This window comes from Giraffa tippelskirchi, chromosome 13, assembly GCF_054371585.1.
Source record: "Giraffa tippelskirchi isolate mGirTip1 chromosome 13, T2T-mGirTip1v1.2.pri, whole genome shotgun sequence".
NCBI lineage: Eukaryota > Metazoa > Chordata > Mammalia > Artiodactyla > Giraffidae > Giraffa > Giraffa tippelskirchi.
This window is the reverse complement of record NC_137287.1, coordinates 74,467,185-74,492,808: the sequence shown is the minus strand read 5'-3', so window position 1 is coordinate 74,492,808 and position 25,624 is coordinate 74,467,185. Positions and strand designations below refer to the sequence as shown.

Genomic DNA, 25,624 nt, shown 5'->3' with positions numbered 1-25,624 from the left:
TTTCTTTATCCAGTCATCTGTTGATGGGCACTGAGGTTACTTCCATATCTTGGCAATTGTAAATGATGCTACTGTGAGCATTGGGGGTGCACGTATCTTTTTGAATCATTGTTTTTGGCTTTTGGGGCTTTATATACGGGAGTGAAATTTCTGGGTCACATACTACTTCTATCTAAAATTTCTGGGCCACGTACTACTTCTATCTTTAGTTTTCTGAGAAACCTCCATACTGTTTTCCATGTAACTGTACCAACTTACACTGCCACCAACACTGTACAAAGGTCCCCTTATCTCCACATCCTTGCCAACATTTGTTATTTGTGTTCTTTTTGATGATGGCCATTCTGACAGGTGTGAGATGATATCTCACTGTGGTTTAATTTGCCTGATGATTAATGATATTGAGCATCTTTTCATGTGACTGTTCATCATCTCTATGTCTTCTTTGGAGAAATGTATATTCAGATCTTCTGCGCATTTTTTTAATCAGATTGCTGTTTTTCTGTTGCCTGGAGGGTTTTAAAGGGTGAAATGAGAAAGTGCTGGGGCTGAACAGAGAAAAGTCAGAGATATAGCCTCCACCAGCACATAAAGGGAGTACTCCTTTCACTCCCCCAAAAAACACCCATGTGGGTGGACTCAGTAAAAACCTGGCCCACAGAGGAGTCTTTAGAGATTTTATTTCTTCCTCAGTCTTGTCTGATGGAATGGAGGTAGTCAGGAAAAGAGTCTTCCATGAGAATCAGTAACCACAAACCTGTATTTACTGAATTTAGGGGCCAACATTCATAGCATCTGTGTGGTTCTAAAACCCTCAAACATTTAAGCTGTTACAAAAAGACAAATACGGTACAATTCTACATATATGAGATACCTGCAGTAGTCCCATTCGTAGAGACAGCCAGTAGAATGGTGGTTGCCATGGACTGGGGGTGGGGAGCGGGGAGGGGAGAGGGGATGTTGTTTCATGGGCATAGAGTTTCGGTTGTGCAAGATGAAGCGAGTTCTAGAGATTAGTTGCCCAACTATGTGAATGTACCGAAAACAACCAAACTTTACACTTCAAAATGGTTGAGGTGGTAAATGTTATGTTATATATATTTTCAGTTCAGTTCAGTTGCTCAGTGATGTCTGACTCTTTGCGACCCCATGGACTGCAGCATGCCAGGCCTCCCTGTCCACTGCCAACTTCCGGAGTTTACTAAAACTCATGTCCATTGAGTTGGTGATGCCATCCAACCATTTCATCCTCTGTTGTCCCCTTCTCCTCCTGCCTTCAAACTTTCCCAGCATCAGGGTCTTTTCTAATGAGTCAGTTCTTCACATCAGGTGGCCAAAGTATTGGAGTTTCAGCTCCAGCATCAGTCCTTCTAATGAATATTTAGGACTGATCTCCTTTAGGATGGATGGTTGGACCTCCTTGCAGTCCAAGGGACTCTCAAGAGTCTTCTCCAACAACACAGTTCAGAAGCATCAGTTCTTCAGTGGTACGTATTTTACCACAGTAAAAATTGATTTATAATTTTTAAAAATTTAGTTTAAAGTAGTCTCAAGTTAGTAGTGCCCCTTAACTACCTATAAGAAACAAACAAAACAAAAAACAGGAAAATACCCTCCAACCTGGGACTCATAATAATTCCCAAGCAATCTAAGATCACAGTAATATTTTACAAGGAAATAATGAATGAGGGCCAGAAGAACCAATAAACTATAAACTCAGAGTAAAAAGACAGTGGAAATTAGGTTTATTAACTACAAAGTTAAGATTGTATTTATGATAATTTTTAAAAGATGAAGCTGAAAATATGATGAAGGAAAAATAAATGATCAAAATTAACCAAGGAGAATTGAGATGTAACCAAATGGAACTTATAGAAGAAAAAAAATCTATAGTTCTTAATATTATAAACCAAACTGATGGACTAAGCAGCAGATTGATTCCACTGGAGAGAGAGGTGGTAAATAGGAAGATGAGACTGAAGAAATTACAGCTCAAAGACACAAATGGATAATGAAGTACAGGTATTAAGATCCTACATGTATCAACTTACAGTTTACAATGCAAATAATAAGGAAGTAGGAAGCAATATTTGAAGAGACAATGGCTGAAGTTTTTCAGAAACAATGGAAAATACCTTCCTACCCAGGAATTCCAAGCAACAAAATAAAAAAGAAATTCACATTGAGATAGCTCATAGGGGAAAATACAGAACAAGTGACAAAGATTCTACAAGTAATCTGAAGAAAGGACAGATTACTTAAAAGGAAACACAATTACTTAAAGCTGATATAACAGCAACAATACATGTCAGTTGAAAATGGAATATCTTTAAAGGACTTAGGGAGAATAACTTTTAAATATAATTATCCATTCTAATTCATTATTATAAATTATCTATTATATTAAATTATTCCTTATGAATGAAGGAATAAAGTCATTTTCAGAAACATGAAACCTAAGTATTTATTACCAAAACAGCCCCTCAGTAAAGGAACTTCAAATGATGTACCTCAGGAAATAAGTAATATTTCAAGGATAAAGATCTGACATATGAGGAAAAAATGGTAAGCAAAGGAAAAAAGCAAGAACATTAATCTAAATATACACTGACCATGTTTTTAATAACAAAATAATATCTCATCACTGGGTTTTAAAAAATCAAGTAGACCCCACATCCTGAAAAATTTAGCATATAACTTAGATTATAATTGAGGCTGAAGGATTTTAAAGTCCTTGTATTACTAGGAAGGAAGGAAGGTAAAAATATTTACTGTATTTGAAACCTTTAAAATTCTATGTGTTAAATATACATGTTGAATTTTCTACTGTAACCACTAATAGAATATAAATAGTATACATACCTTCCAAAGAAGGGGGAAAATAGAATATGGAAATGAAAATGAAACAGTAAGAATAAATCAAGAAATTTTAACAGTAACTATGACAAAAAATCAGTAAACATAGTGAATGTAAAAAATTGGGTTTACCATATAAAAAGAATATGGCTGGGTAAAACTCCAAACCCAGCCATATGCTTTTTATATAAGACACACGTAAACTATAAAGAGAAACATGTAAAGATTGGTATAGGCACGTCAACATCAGGTAAACCAGCTTTTAAAACCAACCCCCCCCCCTCGTATTCACATTACAATGTAAAGCAGCTCAATATATGTTGATATATTTCAATTCACCAGGAAAAATAATAATTTGTGCATGTGATAACATACCCTCAAAATAAATGATGCAAAAATTGAAATATGTACAATCAGAAACTAAAAATCCACCATGATGGATTTTAACATACTTCTCATGGTAACCAGTAGATTGAGAAATCAAAAAATCAGTAGAAATATAGAATATTTGAACACCACCATTAACAACTGTAGTCTAATGGATATATAGAGAGCATTTTATATGATAACAGCAGAACACAATGTTTGCAAGAACCTAATAAATATTTTTAAATTTTAAAAATATATATTATCTATACACTTTTGCATGTCTGATATATTTCACACTGTTTAAAAAGAATTAAAAATCATCTTATTGATTAAAGATGCTACATATATTCCATATCATACAAAATATGATAAAAAATACATTATTTTAAATTCAAATGAAGCTACCCAAGACCTCAGAGCAAATGGTAGAGGCAAGATTTAAAAGCAGGTGTCTCTGGGTCCAAAGATTCTATTGTTCACATTGTGATGTACTACCTCAATGACCATTATTGAGAAGCATCCTTGTATTTTATCAGTACAACCAGAAGATTCCTGAAGATTGCCAAGTATTGATCTGGATACCAGCTGCCAGAACAACTGCCTTTACCTCGATGTCCCTCAGTTTTCCCATTAACACTGGCTTCTCTGTTCTTCCACAACTGTAACATGTTTAATATTTTTTTGGCACAAGATTTTACAGAGTTTTTATCAAGATGAAGCATTCGCCAATACATTCCATAGGAACATTAATTTATTAAATAGCAGACTGTCAGGTCTCATGATCAGGATTTATCAGTCTGATAACATGACTTTATTCCACTTTGCAAGATATAAGTAATTGTAATGTATTATTAATCTCATTGGAGAAGGCAATGGCACCCCACTCCAGTACTCTTGCCTGGAAAATCCCATGGACGGAGGAGCCTGGCTGGCTGCAGTCCATGGGGTCGCTACGAGTTGGGCACGACTGAGCGACTTCACTTTCACTTTTCACTTTCATGCATTGGAGAAGGAAATGGCAACCTACTCCAGTGTTCTTGCCTGGAGAATCCCAGGGACGTGGGAGCCTGGTGGGCTGGCGTCTATGGGGTCGCACAGAGGCGGACACAACTGAAGCGACTTAGCAGCAGCAGCAGCATTAGTCTCATTGGTACTACGTTAATTCCTTCATCAATTCAGTGTAAGAACCAGTGTCTAGCCTTTGCAACATTGTTGGGCTTTTTCATTCCAATAACTGTAGCCAATGTCTGTTTATATAGTCAATTATTTTACTGACCCTACACATCTAATATAATACAAGGAGGCTGAGTGGCCGACCTCAAAACACATGTCCATGTTTCAACTCTCTGAATCTTTGAAAGTGACCCTATTTGGAAAGAGGATCTTTTCAGATGTAATTAAGTTGACAATTTTGAGATGAGGTCATTCTGGATGATCTGGATGGGCACTAAATCTAATGACGGGTGTCCTCATAAGAAACAAAAGAGGAGACACAGACAGGCTTGAGGAGGCCATCTGAAGGCAGAGCAGAAATTGAATATAGGCGGCTACAAGCCAAAGAAAGCCTGGAACCACCAGACGCTGAAAACAGCAAAGAAGGCTCCTCCTTGTAGGTCCTTGGAGGAAGCACAGCCTTGCCAACACATTAATTTCAGACTGCTGGCCTCCAGAGCTGTCAGAGAATACATTTCTACTGTTTTAAGCCCCCCAGTTTCTTATAATTTGTTACAGAACCATAGGAAACTAAGATATAATACCACCAAACAAATAATATACGTATTATTTTTTTTTTTTAGCATTGCATTTTCCAAAATTCAGATGATTCAAACCATCAGTGACAACAGCAAACCTCAACATTTATATGTGTTTTTATTCTCAGAATGAAACCAATTTGCCTTCCCTTTACATTTGCAGATAAATTTACCACTCTAACTACTGGTAAATACTAAGCAGGTGGAATTGACACCAACTGTGACATCATACCTTGAGGCAAAGCAGTGATACCAACCATGAAGGGTTATGAAGGATTAACTAAATCAAAAGAAATGACTTATGCAAAATACCTAGGGTACTGACACAGAGTAGGGACACAAAAATGGCATCAGTGACTTTTATTAATGTTTGTGGTAAAACTTTCTAAATACTATCTAACATGTAGTTAGTAGTTTTCTCTAGTGTTTCATTGATCTGATGATTCTATTTATTTGATCACCCACAAATCATGTGATGGTTGACATTAATTGGTAGAGGTTCTCCTTACCTATCGAGGTGCGACATAACTGTTTTGGAGATGTCTGCTCCAGCTTCTTCCAACACTCGGATAATCTGAAATGGTGCACTTTGATTCCTTCCGGGATGAATAATAACAGGACAGCCAAGCTGAGTCTGGGCGTGAGCTGTTGCCTGCAGAACCTTTCTTTCACTGTCAGTCAGAGGCCAGGAGCAACCAATTTCCCCAATAACGCCACACTTGATACTGGTTCCATCGGCTCCACAGAGAATTTCATTAACAAGGACATCAGTAAGCTAAGGAAGAGTGATAATGAAAATTTATAAACTGCATTTTATCAACAGAGAGTCAATACAGTATGTGAATGAATTTATTCATTGAGTCACTCATTCTTTGAAAAATGTATAAATGCATTCAACATTCATTCAGTTAATACTGGCAAATGAGAAAAGCATTTTACTGGCAAAATCTCAAATTCAACAAGTTACTCTAAAAGAATTTTAGAGTAGTCCAGTGGTTAAGACTCTGTGCTCCCAATGCAGGGGGCCCGGATTCAATCCCTCGTTGGGGAATTAAGGTGACATATGCTGCACAGTGTGGCAAAAAAAAAAAAAAAAAAGAATTTGAAAAGAATAGATACATGTATACATGCATATGTATAACTGAATCACTTTGCTGGACACCTGAAACTAACACAACATTGGTAATCGAATACACTCCAAAGAAATTTAAAAATTTTTTTTAATTAGAAAAAACACAAGTTACTCTAAATCAAAGATTTAATAGTATCTTACTGTGATTATTTAACAAGAAATTCATGGATTTAGGAAGCTACATGGGGAAAAGTGACTTAATAAGAGTACATACATTGTACCTTCATGCATTCATTGAGATAGAAATCCGTAATTTAATCTCGGGCATGTAGAATGTAAAAAGACTGTCTTTGAGTCTGTGTCAACTGTAGCAAGTAATTCTTTAATTCTCTATTATTTATTCTGCCCTTTACCCTACTGTTTTTGTTGTTTGTTGCTAAGTTGTGTCTGACTCATTGTGACTTCATGGACTGTAGCTTGTCAGGCTTCTCTATCCATGGGATTTCCCAGGTGAAAATACTGGAGTGGATTGCCATTTCCTTCTCCAGGAGATCTTCCTGACCCAGGGATTGAACTCATGTCTCCTGCATTGGCAAGTGTATTCTTTACCACTGAGCCTCCTGGGAAGTTCCCTTTACACTATGAAAAAGAAAGTGTCACTCAGTCATGTTGACTCTTTGCAACCCCATGGACTATAGTCCTCCAGGTTCCTCTGTTCATGGAGTTCTCCAGGCAAGAATACTGGAGTGGATTGCCATTCCCTTCTCCAGGAAATCTTCCTGACCCAGTGATCGAACCTGGGTCAGGCAGATTCTTTACCGTCTGAGCCACCAGGGAAGCTACAGTATGCAGCAAAGCAAATTTACAGCATACAATTCTAAGATGACATTTTGAGGGAGTTCCTATTTATATTTACTGCTAAGTGTGGTTAGAAGAATGTATAATCCCCGATATCAGGATAGTCTTCAAATAATATAAATGTATAAAAAGGGACCAGTTAAAAATATATGTATATATATTTGAGTACATCCCTGGGCTTCCTTGGTGGCTCAATGGTAAAGAATCCATCTGCCAATGCAGGAGACACAAGAGACTCGGGTTCGATTCCTGGGAAAGTCCCCTGGAATAGAAAATGGCAACCAACTCTGGAGTTGGAGAGTCTTGCCTGGAGAATCCAATGGACAGAGGAGCCTGGCAGGCTATAGTTCATGGGTTGCCAAAGAGTTGGACACAACTGAGCACATACACAGACTGGCAGTCCATGTTCCCAACGCAGGGGGCCTGGATTCAATCCCTGGTCAAGGAACTAGGATCCTGTGTGCTGCATGGTGTGGTCAAAAATAAATAAATAAGACACCAATTAAAAAGAGAAAGGCCTGATTGGAAAAAATGCAGATAAAAATCTGAAATATAAAGTATTTTAAAGATTAACTGATTCTTTACAGAGGCTGCAGCTGACATTCTATGCCTATGAAACAGATAATGGAAGATATACATGAATATATACATATACATGTAAATACATATACATTTGTATTATGTGTATATATAGAAAGAGCATACATACACATGCAAAAAAGCTTTGTGGCTTATTCTTTCTCTTTAATTCCTGAAAGATTTAGTTTTCCTTCTGCCCATTCTTGCTTAAGATCCTATTTAAACAAAAACAGGAAAGTAGATTTTCTTCTACCCGACTTGTTTTGTAAAAGGAGAAGGAAACATATTTGCAAAAGTGCCAAGTCTCTTCCTGCCAAGTTTCACCCTACAGTGAATTTTTATTGCTGGTTACATTATAAAATCCAGAAAGAAAACTGAGGTTGCATAACTGAAGCTTACAATGGAAAGTTGAGGTTTACACAAAGCCTGTGCCACCACTACTGAGCAGATATCATATACGTGAATCTAAGTATGAACATATCAGGTTTTTCGGTGACCCATGCGTTAAGATCTTCTTCCAGGACACTGTTTCTTTATAAAATGAAATGTTCCTAATTTAGGTCCCAGTGACAGATGTCTTTGCTAGCTGGCAAATTTCCATAGCATGCCTCTGAGCCAATGACATTTCCAAAAGTAGATGACGTGTAGGGATAATCCAAGGTCTGAAGGGCTGACTGTTCTGAATTTACACACAAATATTGTCCAAGAAGGGCTTCCCTGGTGGCTCAGTGGTAAAGAATCCACCTGCCAAGCAGAAGACAAGGGTTCGATCCCTGGATTGGGAAGATGCCCTGGAGAAGGAAATGGCAACCTACTCCAGTATCCTTGCCTGGGAAATCCCATGGACAGAGGAGCCTGGTGGGCTATAGTCCATGGGGTTGCAAAAGAGTTGGAACAACAACAAAGAACAACAACAGCGATTGTCCAAGAAATTAGGGCTTTTATTGATACCTGCTCCACTGACATGGCTCTGGTCTCTGAAGAGTGAGTCGCATCCACATAAAAGCCAGCTCCAGCTATGATGTGGACGCCAGTCTCTTCCGCAAGCCACTTCAAGGTCCGCACGTCTCGGCTGATCCCAGTGGTCGTGTTTTCCACCAAAGCTCCTCCACCTTTGGCTTTAAAATCCAACAGTTCTTCCTTGATGGCTTCCGTCTCCTGATTAAGCTGCAGATTCTCTTTATGGGAATAAGGGTTTTTCTGGATCCAAAATAAATTTTTCATTATAATAGGCTCCTTGGAGATAACTTCGTGGCTTGGAGGAGGTGGATAGTAACAGCAGTCGAAGGTCATTGTCAAATGTTCGTGGGTCAGGGTGCGACCCAGTGTGCCAGGCTCCACAAGGCCCAGGACCGTTTGAACTTTCCCACTTAAGGAAGACATTTCTGATGGGACCAGGCGATGCTCTAAAAAGAGTGTTTGCTGGAAAAAAGAAAACGATAATCAGAAAATTTAACACACACATAAATTCTGTCCATAGGGGATGTGAGCCTGTGAATGTATACCAGGGTAAGAGAATCAATGAAACTAAAGATATGATCTCACTCATCATCCTGCCAAAGTCAGAGTCTGTCGCTTGTAAATTGTTCAAGTTCACTGCAGCTCGAAGTGATGTGTATGGTGTTAAATGTCCTCCAACCACTTCCACTGGGACTTCTCTGTCTGATTTAATCCCAAGCTCATCTACTGGAAGTATTTCTTGATATTCAGTTCACATTTTTCTTTTGCTTAATTTTATCTCATTAGTCAGAGCTATGCTTCCTTGGATAATTCAACAATAGTGTCCATTAAAAAAACTTCATAGTCAATAACTTGTATCAGAAGTAGCCATATATCAGAACTGTTTCATTTGTCATTTTTCAGCTAAATTGAATATACTGTGATGACTCATCACTCCATGACTCATTTACTAGCCACATGATGCAAGGTCCACCATGTCGAAACTAGAGATATAAAAAGGAATACAACAAAATCGACTATGATGATTTCACAGATTATTCCCCAAAAAACAGCTAGGAGGAACATGTCTAGGCCTAATAATGAAAAAACAGAAACAAACAAACCTCTCCATTCTAGGTGTTTTATTTTGTCTAGGGAACACAGTCAGAAATACACTTCAAAAATACTTAAAAGCAAAAATTCTTAGGCTTAATGAAAGTGACTGTGCATTCTAAAACAGAAATCTATTGTCTCTAAAAAGAATAAATGTCACTCTGTTTATCCTCTGTTTACTTTCATTTGTAACAGAAATAAGTCTGCACCAAGTTTCCACTGGTGACAACAAAGATCCCAATTCCATAGCTTTTCATTTCATTAATGAAGGGGTTTCACTTGGAAAAAAAGAAAGGAGATCCTGAAAGTGATGATGGTACACGGTCAAGGACAAAACCACTGCCAGAGACAGTGTCCCACTGGAGCACCAACCAGACACATCCAAGGGATGGCAGAAAAAAATCTACTGGGAACTGAGTAAAATGGAGTGTCCTTTGAAGCTCTCATATTGTTGCTTTTTTTTTTTTCTCCTCTCCCATCTTTTTTTATTATAGTAAAATATATATGTTGTTGTTTAGTTGCTAAGTCACGTCTGACTCTTTTGCGATCACATGGACTATAGCCCACCAGGCTCCTCCGTCCATGGGATTTCCTAGGCAACAATACAGGAGTGGGTTGCCATTTTCTTCTCCAGGGGATGATCCTGACCCAGGGATTGAATTCCAGTCTCCTACACTGGCAGGCGGATTCTTCACCACTGAGCCACCTGTACTGTAGTCGCTCAGTCATATCTGACTCTTTGCGACCCCATGGACTGTAGCTCTCCAGGCTCCTCTGTCCATAGGGATTCTCCTGGCAAGAATACTGGAGTGGGTTGCCAAGCCCTCCTCCAGGGGATCTTCCCAATCCAGGGATTGAACCCAGGTCTCCCACATTGCAGGCAGATTCTTTACCATTTGAGTCACCTGGGAAGCACAAAATATATATAGCATCAGTTCAGTTCAGTCGCCCAGTCGTGTCCGACTCTTTGCGACCCCATGAATTACAGCACGCCAGGCCTCCCTGTCCATCACCAACTGCTGGAGTTTACCCAAACCCATGTCCATCGAGTCAGTGATGCCATCCAACCATCTCATCCTCTGTCTCCCCTTCTCCTCCTGCCCCAAATCCTTCCTAGCATTAGGGTCTTTTCCAATGAGTCAACTCTTCGCATGAGGTGGCCAATGTATATATAGCATACAATTTGCCATTTTAACAGTTTTGTGTTTGTTTGTTTTTTTAATTTGTCTGTGTGGACTCTTCATTGCAGCATGTAGGCTTTTTCTCTTGTTGCGGTGCACTCAAGCTTCTCTATTTGCAGCTCTTTAGTTGCAATCTTGGCTCCCCAAACAGGGATTGAACCCACATCCCCAGCATTGGAAGGTGGATTCTTAACCACTGGACCATAATTTTTAAATGTACAGTTCAGTGGCATTAATTACATTCACAATGTTTTGCAACCATAATTATCTGTTTCCAAAACTTTTTCATCACTCCAGACAAAACCTCTGTAAACATTAAGCAATAAGTCCCCATTTTCTCTTTCCCCAAGACTCTGATAACTACTAACTGACTTTGTGTCCCAATGAGTTTAACTCTTTTAAATATTTAATTAAATATTTGTTCTTTCACTTTGTTCCTTTAGATGAAATTCTGAAACCGTTTCCCCCCTTTGCCAGGGAACCACATCCCTTTGAGGATGGTCCTTTCTGACTTTCTGAGCATCAGTTTTCCCATCTGTAAATTAGAGCAACAGTGCACATTTCATAGGCTGTCATAAGAATGAAATTAAATTACATAGCACAGGTAAAACGACCTGTCAAAGTGTCTGGCACCCAGCACACACTTTTGTTACGCTCACTTTGGAAACTCTTATTATATATGTCCTGCATTATTCCTTTTTAGAGGAAGTGATTGATTAAAAAAGTCATCATTTAGGGGCACAGTGGGTATATGACAAATTTGTAATGAGTACAGCACATGTGTAAGACAAGGTGAAAATAAAGATAGAGAAAGAGGAATACTGAGTTATGGGGCCACTTTATATCAAGCCACTGCAATCATCTGGAATCCAAGTGTTTGACATATATTGGTGTGCAATGCATAAAGGATTGATTTAGACTGTTTGACAGAGAACTTTAGGACTTGTGGCTAGCATGGCCATTAATTTTTGCTTGAGAGTGCTCTTCTGCAAGTCAGGCTTCCAACAGCTAAATATTTCACATGGCGGTCATAACAGAAGATGTTTGTCTATTTATAGAATCACTCTGTAGCTGCCAGTCACTACAGAGGGCAATATTTTCCATTGATGATGTCCAAGAACCCACTATTCACTGCCTTATTCCTTGTGACTGTAGCTAGTTCCTTCAGTTGATGGAATCAAAGTGTCATTTAATAATAGACTCAATGTTCCATATGGGTTCATTGGCTCTTTCCCTCCTTCCCGCTGGTGGTCCTACAGATGTGTTCCTGGAGTATCTCCAGGTGCCAGAAACTTGGATAAGTTGACAAAACAGTATTACTTTTACTATAAAAGTGCCAAACCACATATTTAATTGATAGAGATTTGAAAGAGCAATGTTGGTAAGTTTTAAGCTCACAAGCTGGGAGTCTTTGTGAAAAAATCACTTAAGAAATATCATCTCCTCCAGGAAATTCCTCTAAGGGTCTCAGGCAGAGCTAGTTGGTGCTTCCTATGATCACATACAATGTAGCCCATACTTAAAAGATAAGAAAAGATTAAAGAACAAAGTAGACCCAACACCACTTTAAGCTAGAATGTGTCTTTCAGTGCAGTGATCCCTATCCTTATTGGCACCGGGGACTGGTTTTGTGGAAGACGATTTTTCCATGGATGAAGGGGTGGGGTGGTGAGGTGGGAGGGATGGTTTGGGGATGATTCAAGCGCATTACATTTATTGGGCACTTTATTTCTGTTACTATTACATTGTGATACATAATGAAATAATTATACAACTCACCATAACACAGAATCAGATCATCAGGCCTTAGATTCTCATGAGGAGCCCTCAACCTAGATCCTTCGCATGCACAGTTCACAGTAGGGTTTGATCTGAGGCTAATCTGACAGGAGGTGGAGCTCAACTGGTAATGTGAGCAATGGGGAGTGGCTGTAAATGCAGAGAAACTTCGCTTACTCACCCACTGCTCACCTCCTTATATGTGGCCCGGTTCCGGTACCAGTCCATGGCCCAGGGGCTGAGAACCCCTGTTTTAGTGAGATTAAAGTATGCAGGTAGATTTCATAGTTTCTGTGCAGAAACTATGGGGTTTCTATGAGGCAGCCCTTTGGGGTCTATTTTCAGCCTGGAACTTGTTCTCTTCTTAATTGGCAGGCAAGGGGCTATTAATGGCCTTCTGCCATAGAGAGAGAGCACAGAACACAGTGGACAATAAAAGCTGCAGTGCACAACTGTGCAAATAGGAGTGACCTCCCCACCTCTCACCCTCCAGCCCCAACCACAGCCCCAACACAAAAACGAAGCTTCTGGCATTTTATAGAAGACTACAAACTTCAGCACTGCATACACTTGCCCAGAAGGTACTGGGGAAAGGGTTGGTGGTGGTGGTTGTTTAGTCGATACGTCATGTCCGACTCTTGTGACCTCATGGACTGTAGCCTACCAGGCTCCTCTGTCCATGGAATTCTCTAGGCAAGAATACTGGAGTGGGTTGCCATTTCCTTCTCCAGAAGGGGAATGGGTTAGCCAGAGCTATAAACACAATTGCCACAAATTTTTGTACTTCACATATGAAATATGAGCAGTCAGAGAGACTGAGGAAAGTCTGCAATTACTATTAGAGCCCAGTCAAAGGAAACAGCACGGCCAATTCCAATGGGTGTGGAGTCAAGAGAGAGAGAGAGACAAAAAGAGCATACAACATTAAAGAAAAAAAAAAGAACAGACTCAGAGAATGGTACTACATCATTGAGCTGGAAACTAGAGACACTATGTAGGCTCAGTCTTTTTTGAAAATATACGCGTCAATGAACTTTTATAAAATATAGAGTGAAAGTGAAGTTTCTCAGTCGTGTCCGACTCTTTGCGACCCCATGGACTGTAGCCTACCAGGCTCCTCGGTCCATGGGATTTTCCAGGCAAGAGTACTGGAGTGGGTTACCATTTCCTTCCCAGGGGATATTGCTGACCCAGGGATTGAACCGGGGTCTTCCACACTGTAGGCAGACGCTTTATCATGTGAGCCACCAGGGAAGCCGTAAATTGGCCTAATTATTAGAGTTGGGAGGTAAGTTGGTAGTTTGGGAGCAATTTAGTTTCGTTTCATTGAAATTGTGCCACATGCTTTCACCCTCGTCATTATGCTTAGATTTTTCTGTCTACCTAAAGTGAGATCCATTTCAGTGATATTTCATATTTCAGAGTAGGACTTCTAGAACTCTGAGTATTTTACATATGCCTGAATGGAATTTCTTTAATGGCAATGCACTGTCCTATTCCACAGACATAAGCCCTCTTTCTGCCCTTATGTCTTCTGTGCCAGGTACTAGACTAGATTGGAGATACACAATTATAATTCTAGAAGCAGTGGTGAAATTGGCAAGTTGATGTTTGGTGAATTGATTTTCAGTTCACTTCTTCAACAACTTTTTAAGTTCTAAGTTCTGCCTTCTTCAGTGATCGATGCAAAGAAATAAAGGAAAACAACAAAATGGGAAAGACTAGAGATCTCTTCAAGAAAATTAGAGATACCAAGGGAACATTTCATGCAAAGATGGGCACAATAAAGGACAGAAATGGTATGGACCTAACAGAAACAGAAGGTATTAAGAAGAGGTGGCAAGAATACACAGAAGAACTATGCAAAAAAGATCTTCATGACCCAGAAAATCACGATGGTGTGATCACTCACCTAGAGCCAAACATCCTGGAATGTAAAGTCAAGTGGGCCTTAGGAAGCATCACTATGAACAAAGCTAGTGGAAGTGGTGGAATGCCAGTTGAGCTATTTCAAATCCTAAAATATGATGCTGTGAAAGTGCTGCACTCAATAATGCCAGCAAATTTGGAAAACTTAGCAGTGGCCACAGGAATAGAAAAGGTCAATTTTCATTCCAATCCCAAAGAAACGCGATGCCAAAGAATGCTCAAACTATCGCACAATTGCACTCATCTCACACGCTAGGAAAGTAATGCTCAAAATTCTCCAAGCCAAGCTTCAACTGTACATGAACTGTGAACTTCCAGATGTTCAAGCGGGATTTAGGAAAGGCAGAGCAACCAGAGATCAAATTGCCAACAGCCTTTGGATCACTGAAAAAGCAAGAGAGTTCCAGAAAAACATCTGCTTCTGCTTTATTGACTATGTCAAAACCTTTGACTGTGAGGATCACAACAAACTGTGGAAAATTCTTAAAGAGATGAAAATACCAGACCACCTTACCTGCTTCTTGAGAAATCTGTATGCAGGTCAGGAAGCAACAGTCAGAACTGGACATGGAACAACAGACTTCAATAGACTTTTCAAAATCAGGAAAGGAGTACGTCAAGGCTGTATATTGTCACCCTGCTTATTTAACTTATATGCAGAGTACATCATGTGAAATTCTGGGCTGGATGAAGCACAAGCTGGAATCAAGATTGCTGGGAGAAGTATCAATAACCTCAGATATGCAGATGACACCACCCTTATGGCAGAAAGTGAAGAACTAAAGAGCCTCTTGATGAAAGTGAAAGAGGAGAGTGAAAAAGTTGGCTTAAAATTCAACTTTCAGAAAACGAAGATCATGGCATCTGGTCCCATCACTTCATGGCAAATAGATGGGGAAGCAATGGAAACAGTGGTGGACTTTATATTTTTGTGCTCCAAAATCACTGCAGATGGTGTCTGCAGCCATGAAATTAAAAGACGCATGCCCCTTGAAAGAAAAGCTATGACCAAATTAGACAGCATATTAAAAAGCAAAGACACTACTTTGCCAACAAAGGTCCGTCTGGTCAAAACTATGGTTTTTCCAGTGGTCATGTATGGATGTGAGAGTTGGACTATAAAGAAAGCTGAGCACCGAAGAATTGATGCTTTTGAACTATGGTGTTGGTGAAGACTCTTGAGAGTCCCTTGGACTGAAAGGAGATCCAACTAATCCCTCCTAAAGAAATCAGTCCTGAATATTCATTGGAAGGACTGATGCTGAAGCTGAAACTGCAATACTTTGGCCACCTGATGCGAAGAACTGACTCACTGGAAAAGACCCTGATGCTGCTGAAGATTGAAGGCAGAAGAAGTGGACGACAAAGGTTGAAATGGTTGGATTGCATCACTGACTCAATGGACATGAGTTTGAGCAAGCTCTGGGAGTTGGTGATGGACAGGGAAGCCTGGCATGCTGCAGTCCATGGGCTCACAAAGAGTCAGACACGACTGAGCAACTGAACTGAGCTGATTGAATAAATCTCTTGGTCCATCTTGCTTAGAGTTGTTTCCTTCCCTAATCAAATCCTAACAGATTAAAAAAATAAATGGGAAAGCATGTCAGAGTTTTGTGCAGAAGATATGATCTGAATAACCTGGCAACTGTGTGGAGAATGGACAGAAGGGTGGCCAGTGTGCCTGTGGAGACCAGCGGGGTGTTGGTAGAATCTGGACAAAATGAGGTGGTGGCTTTGTCTGAGCTTGACGCCAGTGGAGATGGTGAGACAGCAGAAGCAGAAAGAAGTACAGCAGATGGAAGTTTCTCACTGGCCTTGCTGATGCCATAAAAGAATCCCCCAAATAAATGGGCTCCTTAGAAAGAAGTGCCGTCTGATGGAAATGTGTGGGCACTTCTATTTTTTTATGGGTGACATCATACAGAGCAGCAGTGCTCCACAAAAGCTGCACTTACAGCTGACATTTGATTTGTGACTAAAATATTTTAAACACCACCTAATACTTTTTCAAGCTTGTTTGAATACTTCCATCATGCGCAGGTTCAAGCCTTTGACATGCCTCCTCTCAGGCAGCATCGGTCGGGTGGTTGAACAATAGTGACACAAGGAATCTCTCTTCACACACGTTACCGCATGTCCACTTCCCCAAATATTTATGGTTAAGTGGTTCTACTGTGTGGAGATTTATAAGTTTTCCTATTAAACGCTGTCCAAAGATCAATAGCCATGCCTGAATAAAGAAAAAGAAATCCGACAACCTCAGTACGCAGAGCAGTAATGGGACCCAGCCAGCTCTTCAAACTGTGACATAAATAAAACAAAGCCATGGACTTCCTTTGGTGGTCCAGGGGTTGGGACTCTGGGCTTCCACTGCAGGGGGCACAGGTTCAATTCCACATGCTGTGCAGTGAGGTCAAAAAATAGAAAAAAAAAAAAAAAAAAACACTCAGGGATACAAATGAGCAACTTGTATCTGGAATTCAGAGGAAAATGGTGGGTTTCTTCCCCCAATTTCTTTTTTTCTATTTGACTAAGAAAGTAAAAGAGACAAACTAGGGTATTTCCAAATCTCAAACAACAAATATGAAGATGGCAGCAGAGATGTACCCAAGGTGTGACATTCCTAGAAAAATCTGGTCACAGACGGGTGTGCTTGGCAAAGGGACCCTTCTCTAGGTCAGATCCATCCTTCCCGGTCCTGTGCTCCTTAATGCGAACAGTTCCTCTAAACTGAGAAATCATTCACATGATTATTAAACTCAGAAATTACACAGGGCTCTCGACTACAGGGATAGAGCCTGTAGCTTCATTGATTCTAATTTAGTCAGACATGTGCTAACTGGTCAACTCTTCAAGTCACACACATTATAGCTATGATAAATCATACCACTGGCTTCTTGAACCTATTACCTGTTTAGGCAACAAACAGAAAATATATTCCCCTCAACTGGAAAAGACCCTGACGCTGGGAAAGATTTAAGGCAGCAGGAGAAGGGGGCAACAGAGGATGAGATAGTTGGATGTTATCACCAACTCAAGGGACATGAGTTTGAGCAACTCCAGGAGATAGTGAAGGACAGGGAAGCCTGGTGTCCTGCAGTCCATGGGGTCACAAAGAGTCGGACAGGATTTAGCAACTGAACAACAACAACAATAAAAGAAAGGGAGAGAGGAGGGGTGTATGGGAGAGGGTGGAAGAGAGGAAAAAACTATTTCTTTCTACTGAGGCCAAAATACAATATTGTTTACTACTTATTGTTGTAATATAAGTAATAGTTGTGCAATGTTGGCAAAATGCTGTCTGCAGAACTGAACGGATCTTTGTGTTTTCCTTCATTTGAAAAACTAAGATCTTAACTCATCTTAGCCCTTCTCATTCTCAGAAGAAGTTTCCACACTCAGTGCTGAGAATGTTTGATGTAAACTTTTTGATTTTGCTAACATATACTCTTGGAAGTGAAACATAGGACAAGCTACTGGATGCAATAGTTAGAACTTCTTTTTCTTTGTAACGAACTCTCTGAGGTGAAGTCAGTGCTCAGCTTATTATAGAGGATTTTTTTTTTTCTTTTGTGGATTCCCAGCACTAGGTTGTCTCTTGGAAACAGCAATATTTTGAGCAAATTGCACAGCTGGTCCTTAACTGTATTTAGTCATTAAGAGTCTTAAAATTTGTGTTACTTTTAATTCCTGGCAAATTAAATTAATGTCTTAACCACAAAACATCTCTATTCCTCACACAATTTCATCTGGGAGGCTGTTTTTGAGGTGGCTTGGTTTAATTGGAAGAACAGTTGGGTTAGTGTCAAAGCTCTTGGTTCTGCCACTAAACAGCTGTGTGACTTTGGGCAGATAACTTCACAATCTTGAGTCTGTTTCCCCATCTGTGAAATGAAGGGGCTTACCAGATGACTTCTAGATGACATCCATGTTTTGGTGATAGCCTTGAACTTGAAATGGATATTACTGACTTTCTAGAGATCATTATCCATGAAGATAGTACTGTTTTAAACATTTTGTAACATTTTTTAAAATGTATGTTTTATACAGATGTGCATGTGCTAAGCCACTCAGCCATGTCCAACTCTTTACTATCCCATGGACTGTAGCCTGCCAGGCTCCTCTGTCCATGGGACTCTCCAGGCAAGAATACTGGAATGGATAGATATGCATACATGCATACATATAATAAGAAAGTGAAAAAATGAACTTCATTAAATATCAGTGCTATTCATTCACTATGAATAAAGGCTGTACTTTAAGAATAATTTTTAAAATGTACATCTTAGGGAGTTCCCTGGAAGTCTAGAGGTTAGGACTTGGCACTGACATGGGCCTGGGTTCAGTCCCTGGTTGGGGAAGTAAGATCTCACAAACCTTGTTGCCAAAACCAAAAAATGTACATTTTATATACATGTGAATACTTATATACATGACAGAGAGTCAGAGACAGAGAATTAATTAATTAATTTCAGTTTCAGCTACTGTTCAGCTTAAAAGAGGACTCTCCAGGAGGCTAGGAGGGATGGATGATTTGAAAGGACCCCAAACTTGAAGTTCTGGCTCCAGTGTTTCCCACCTGTGTAATTGTGAAAAATTTTAAAGCTTACAATGAGCTAATATGTTGGTCTCCTCACTTGAAAACTGTGGTAGATCTGTCTGATCTACTGCTTAATATTTGAAACAAAAAGCAAATAAGATGGTACCCAAAAGCATTATGTAAACTATAAAGCACCAGACAAATGTCCTGAATTATTATTATTATTTGCCCAACTGTATTTTTTCCAAATAGTTGCTGAGTATCCTTAGGCAAATGAACCTAAACTTGCTCTCTAAAAAAAAACCCCTAACAATAAGAGATTGGAGTTAATGAATCAAACTGAGACTAATTTGCTTAGAAAGGAATTCCTTCACTTGAGGCCCATGATTGTTAAAAGCAGATTGACTGTTGGAATTGACATCACAACTCACTGGGCTTTTGGAAATGACTGACTGAAGTGATTACAGCTAGAGGAGGTCCTCATTATCCATGGATAACTGGTCCTAGAAATGCCTCTTTAAATGAAGGCACTTCAAACTGTGTGTTAGCTGGTCTCCATAGCTGGCTTTCAGTGAACTGTGTTTTCTAATATTCATACACTTGTGCAGCCTATTTCTAGGCTTAACCTGAGCTGGTCTGAGATTGGCTTTAACCAATAGAATGCGGCGGTAATGATGCTATGTCAGTTGGGGACTCACATTTTCAGAAGTAGCTTCTGTTTTTGTGATTTGGGAAATCTTGAGCTACAATGTAAGAAGTCTGGCTACCCTCTCATGTGGAGAAGGAGAGACCCTAAGACTACATGTATACTGCAAGAGGCTTACCCCCACCCCATCATCCCACTGAGCTCAGCCTTGTGGCTGTCTCTGGAAGGTACCACATAAATGAGTTGTCTTGAACCTTCTAACCCAGCTAAGATCCTACCTGACTGCTGCCCCAGCTACAGCCAACCCAGCACAGTCTGGCTAACCCACAAGGTTATGATTATGGGAGATAATCAAATGGCTGTTATTTAAAACCTGTGTTAGGGGGATGGTTTGTTACACAGCAGTGGGTAATCAAAATACACAGAGGCCAACATTGAATAATAAGTCACATTTAAAGGACTTGATTAAAATTTCAAATTAGAAACATAAAATATTATAAAAACAAGTCAATATTATAGATAGGTCCTAATTCTTAGAATGAAAAAATTAATCGAATGTGGATTTGGGGAAAGAAGGGGTGTACGTTTTTTGATGAAATTCAGTTCAATTGTCGCTCAGTCGTGTCCAACTCTCTGCAACCCCATGGACTGCAGCATGCCAGGCTTCCCTGTCCATCACCAACTCCCAGAGCTTACTCAAACTCATGTTCCTTGAGTCAGTGATGCCATCCAACCATCTCATCCTCTGTCATCCCCCTTCTCCTCCCACCTTCAATCTTTCCCAGCATCAGGCTCTTTTCAAATCAATCAGTTCTTCGCATCAGGTGGCCAAAGTATTGCAGTTTCAGCTTCAGCATCAGTCCTTCCGATGAATATTCAGGACTGATTTCCTTTAGGATGGATTAGTTGGATCTCCCTGTTGTCCAAGGGACTCTCAAGAGTCTTCTCCAACACCACAGTTCAAAAGCATCAATTCTTTGGCGCTTAGCTTTCTTTATAGTCTAAATCTCACATCCATACATGACTAAGGGAAAAACCACAGCTTTGACTATATGGACCTTTGTCAGCAAAGTAATGTCTCTGCTTTTTAATATGCTATCTAGGTTGGTCATAACTTTTCTTCCAAGGAGCAAGTGTCTTTTAAGTTCATGGCTGCAGTTACCATCTGCAGTGATTTTGGAGCCCCCCAAAATAAAGTCTGTCACAGTTTCCATTGTTTTCCCATCTATTTGCCATGAAGTGATGGGACCAGGTCCTGTGATCTTTGTTTTCTGAATGTTGAGCTGTAAGTCAACTTTTTCACTCTCTTCTTTCACTTTCATCAAGAGGCTCTTTAGTTCTTCTTCACTTTCTGCCATAAGGGTGGTGTCATCTGCGTATCTGAGGTTACTGATGTTTCTCCTGGCAATATTGATTCCAGCCTGTGCTTCTTCCAGCCTAGCATTTCTCATGATGTACTCCGCATATAAGTTAAATAAGCAGGGTGACGATATACAGGCTTGAGGTACTCCTTTCCTGATTTGGAACCAGTCTGTTGTTCCATGTCCAGTTCTGCAGTTCTGACTGTTTCTTCTTGACCTTCATATAGATTTCTCAAGAGGCAGGTCAGGTGGTCTGTTATTCTCATCTCTTTAAAAATTTTCCACAGTTTGTTGTGGTCCACACAGTCAAAGGCTTTGACATAGTCAATAAAGCAGAAGTAGATGTTTTTCTGGAACTCTCTTGCGTTTTCAGTGATCCAAAGGCTGTTGGCAATTTGATCTCTGGTTCCTCTGCCTTTTCTAAATCCAGCTTGAGCATCTGGAAGTTCATGGTCCATGTACAGTTGAAGCCTGGCTTGGAGAATTTTGAGCATTACTTTGCTAGCATGTGAGATGAATGCAATGGTGCGATAGTTTGAGCATTCTTTGGCATCGCGTTTCTTTGGGATTGGAATGAAAACTGATCTTTTCTATTTCTGTGGCCATTGCTGAGTTTTCCAAATTTTGGCGTTATTGAGTACAGCACTTTCACAGCATCATCTTTTAGGATTTGAAATAGCTCAACTGGCATTCCACCAGTTCCACTACCTTTGTTCATAGTGATGCTTCCTAAGGCCCACTTGACTTCACATTCCAGGATGTCTGGCTCTAGGTGAGTGATCACACCATCATGGTTTTCTGGGTCATGAAGATCTTTTTCATATAATTCTTCTGTGTATTCTTGCCACCTCTTCTTAGTATCTTCTACTTCTGTTATACTATTCCATTATACCATTCTCCATACCATTTCTGTCCTTTATTTTGCCCATCTTTACATGAAATGTTCCCTTGGTATATCTCTAATTTTCTTGAAGAGATCTCTAGTCTTTCCCATTCTGTTGTTTTTGGAAGGCTTTCTTTTCTTTCCTTGCTATTCTTTAGAATTTTGCATTCAAATGGGTATATCTTTCCTATTCTCCTTTGCCTTTTGCTTCTCCTCTTTTCACAGCTATTTGTAAGGCCTCCTCAGAAAACCATTTTGCCTTTTTGCATTTCTTTTTCTTGGGGATGGTCTTGATCACTGCCTCCTGTACAATGTCACGAACCTCTGTCCGTAGTCCTTTAGGCCCTCTTTATCAGATCTAATCCCTTGAATGTCTTTGTCACTTCCACTGTGTAATCGTAAGGGGATATGATGATATGCTTTACTTTTGCACCCCAGTGATGAAAAAGGTTATTTTTGCAAAAATATTCCTGAAGATGTTTTCATTTTCTTTTTTTACCACAATCCTCTATTAACCAGTTTTATGCTTCATATTCTCTTTTGAAGCAGTGATCCTGATACTGTTAAAGGTCTAATTCTGTCACATCCTCATTTGCGTGGGTTTGTATATATCACAGGATATGTGTGGGTATATATTGTAGGATTTCTCCAGTATCACTTTCCTCAACTTCATGATACAACTGCATCTTTTTTTTTAACTTTAAATTTCAATTTGCAAGCTATTTGCATCCTATCCCTTGATATTTTTTGACTATTTGTGCCAATCCACAGAGATGAAGAAAAAGATATTCAGATGCTAGGCAGGAATAGAAATTGGGATGATGGAAACAGGAATGCTTAAATGGGAACTAATTTTTGAATGGTCAGTTCACTAGTGTATAGATTTGGTTTATCTAAACCTGATAATGTTGGAGGGGGAGGGGTACTCATAGTGAATATATCACAGGATGAAATTCAAAAGTAGATCCCAGAAAATGTCACACTGCTCTGAATTGACCTGTGAAGGTATGTGTCTCTATTTGATTATGCGCTGTGTGTGTGTGTGTGTGTGTATGTAGTAGTAGTAGTAGCAGTAGTAGCAGTAGTAGTAGTAGGGTAAAGGAGGAAATCTCTTTTTCTGAATAACTGTCAGTTCAGTTCAGTTGCTCAGTCGTGTCTGACTCTTTGCAATGCCATGGACTGCAGCATGCCAGGCCTCCCTGTCCATCACCAGCTCCCGGAGTTTACTCAAATTCATGTCCATTGAGTCGGTGATGCCATCCAACCATCTCATCCTCTGTCGTCCCCTTCTCCTCCCACCTTCAGGGTCTTTTCCAGTGAGTCAGCTCTTTGCATTAGGTGGCCAAAGTATTGGAGTTTCAGCTTCAACATCAGTCCTTCCAATGAATATTCAGGACTGATTCCTTTAGGATGGACTAGTTGGATCTCCTTGCAGTCCAAGGGACTCTCAAGAGTCTTCTTCAACACCACAGTCCAAAAGCATCAATTCTTCAGTGCTCAGCTTTCTTTATAGTCCAACTCACATCCATACATGACTACTAGAAAAACCATAGACTCTAGCCTCGACTAGACAGACCTTTGTTGGCAAAGTAATGTCTCTGCTTTTTAATATGGTCATAACTTTCCTTCCAAGGAGTAAGTGTCTTTTAATTTCATGGCTGCAGTCACCATCTGCAGTGATTTTGGAGACCCCCAAAATAGTCTGTCAGTGTTTCCACTGTTTCCCCATCTATTTGCCATGAAGTGATGGGACCAGATGCCATGATCTTAGTTTTCTGAATGTTGAGCTTTAAGTCAACTTTTTCACTCTTCTCTTTCACTTTCATCAAGAGGCTCTTTAGTTCTTCTTCACTTTCTGCCATAATGGTGGTGTCATCTGCATATCTGAGGTTATTGATATTTCTCCTGGCAATCTTGATTCCTGCTTGTCCTTCGTCATAGTGTAAACTTCCCTAAAAATCTGTTTCTGTCTTCCTTTTTTTGGTGTATAATTGCCTGACAGTGTTGTGTTAGTTTCTGTTGTACAACAAACTGAATCAGATGTATGTATACATATATCCCCTCCCTGTTAACCTCTCTCCCACCCCTCAAGGTCATCACAGAGCATGGAGCTGAGCTCCCCGTGCTACACAAATGAGTCAGAAAAAGAAATATCATATATTAACAGACACACACACACATATATATGGAATGTAGACAAATGGTACACATGAACCTATTTGTAGGGCAGGAATAGAGACACAGACATAGAGAACAGACTTGTGGACACAGAGGGGGAAGGAGAGGGTGGGACGAACTGAGAGAGTACAAATGACATACATACACACTAGCATGTGTAAAATAGATGGTTAATGGGAACTGCTGTATAGCACAGGGAATCTCTTTTATCCCCTAGACTTATATAGTATCTAGGATGTAGTTTGCACCTGTGAAAGTGGACTGAACTGAATAGAGAGAAAGTCATTTGTTTGTGCATTAAAGAATGAATGAAAGAGGAAAAAGTTTCATGAATAAAGGAAAATTTACTCTAACTCTATGATTCTAATAAGATTACCCCCTCCTCCACTTTTTGTTTTAGTATGTAAGTGGAAAGGGCACATAATACATAGAACTATACCCCAAATCCCAATGGATTATCCCACAAATAATTACTTTTCTTTTATATACAAACAAATGTGACAGTCTAGTTTCAATTACGCCTTCTTAGTGAGAAATGAAGAGAGCAGTGGCTACATACATAAAATTCTCAAGCCTACAAACTAAACCTCAAGCATGATGTATTTTTTAAAAATAATTTCCAGCGAATACAGCATAATGGAAAACTGTCCAAATTTCAAATAGCTGTCCAAATATCAAATAGCTAAGATATTTATTTGAAATTGCTGCTGCCAGATAATCCCCAAAATGTAGTGGCAGAGAGGGGAGCTTGATTTCAATTTTGTGCAAACAGTGCTTAATAATAAAAGCATTTAGGGACTTTTCTGGTGGTGCAGTGGTTAAGAATCCACCTTGCAATGCATGGGACGCAGGTTCAATCCCTAGTTAGTGACCTAAGATCTCACATGCCACGGGGCAACCAAGCCCGCATGCCCCAACTAGAAGAGTCCTCACACTGCAATGAAAGATGTCACATGATACAACTAAGACCCGATGCAGCGAATAACTAAATAAAAATATTTTTTTAAAAAAGTATTTATAATATATACCACATTTAAGGAACATAACTTCCATCTGCAACACAGGAAACACAGATAACCATTTGAAAATTTTCATAGAAATCTAGCATCACATTAAAAAAGGAAAAGCTTTCCACTGTAAATGACAACTGAGTCCTAAAAGTTAGCAGAAGTGGCCACATTTTGGGGGACCCAGCAGAAAGCATCAGCTGGGAGATGGTTAAAACAAAGATAGTTTAAACAAACTAAACGGTTTGTGAAAAATGAGTAATATCATAGTGAACATGGTGACACACGGCCCTCCTTTCTGTAACCCTAGCAGAGTGCAAATTTGCCCAACTTTTCTGAAAAGCAGTTTAGCAATATGCAGCTATGGTTTTTAAATGTTACAGTGTTCCGGAGATCTGTCCTCAGGAAATATTTAGATACCTGTAAAAAATATTTATGCCCAAAGGTTTCTTTATGGCATTATTTTAAAGAGTGGCCAAAATATCTAATAATATAGGAATGTTTCCCTATAATCTAGGAATATTTCCCTATAATCTAGGAATATTTAGTGATAGAATAAAATGCTCTTTTAACATGTGAAAAA

At 39.6% G+C, this 25,624-nt stretch overlaps 1 protein-coding gene across 3 annotated transcripts in view; it reads right to left on the bottom strand.

Moving 5' to 3' along the window:
- Nucleotides 1-25,624, bottom strand: part of PTER (phosphotriesterase related) — a 74,400-nt gene that overhangs the window by 27,729 nt on the left and 21,047 nt on the right. For all 3 annotated transcript variants that reach the window (XM_081553622.1, XM_081553624.1, XM_081553623.1), the window contains 2 exons: nt 8,437-8,907; nt 5,486-5,751 (listed from right to left, as the gene is read on the bottom strand). In XM_081553622.1, coding sequence (XP_081409748.1) covers nt 5,486-5,751; nt 8,437-8,868 — 698 coding nt within the window. In that variant the 5' untranslated portion in view covers nt 8,869-8,907. The remainder of the gene's footprint in view (nt 1-5,485; nt 5,752-8,436; nt 8,908-25,624) is intronic.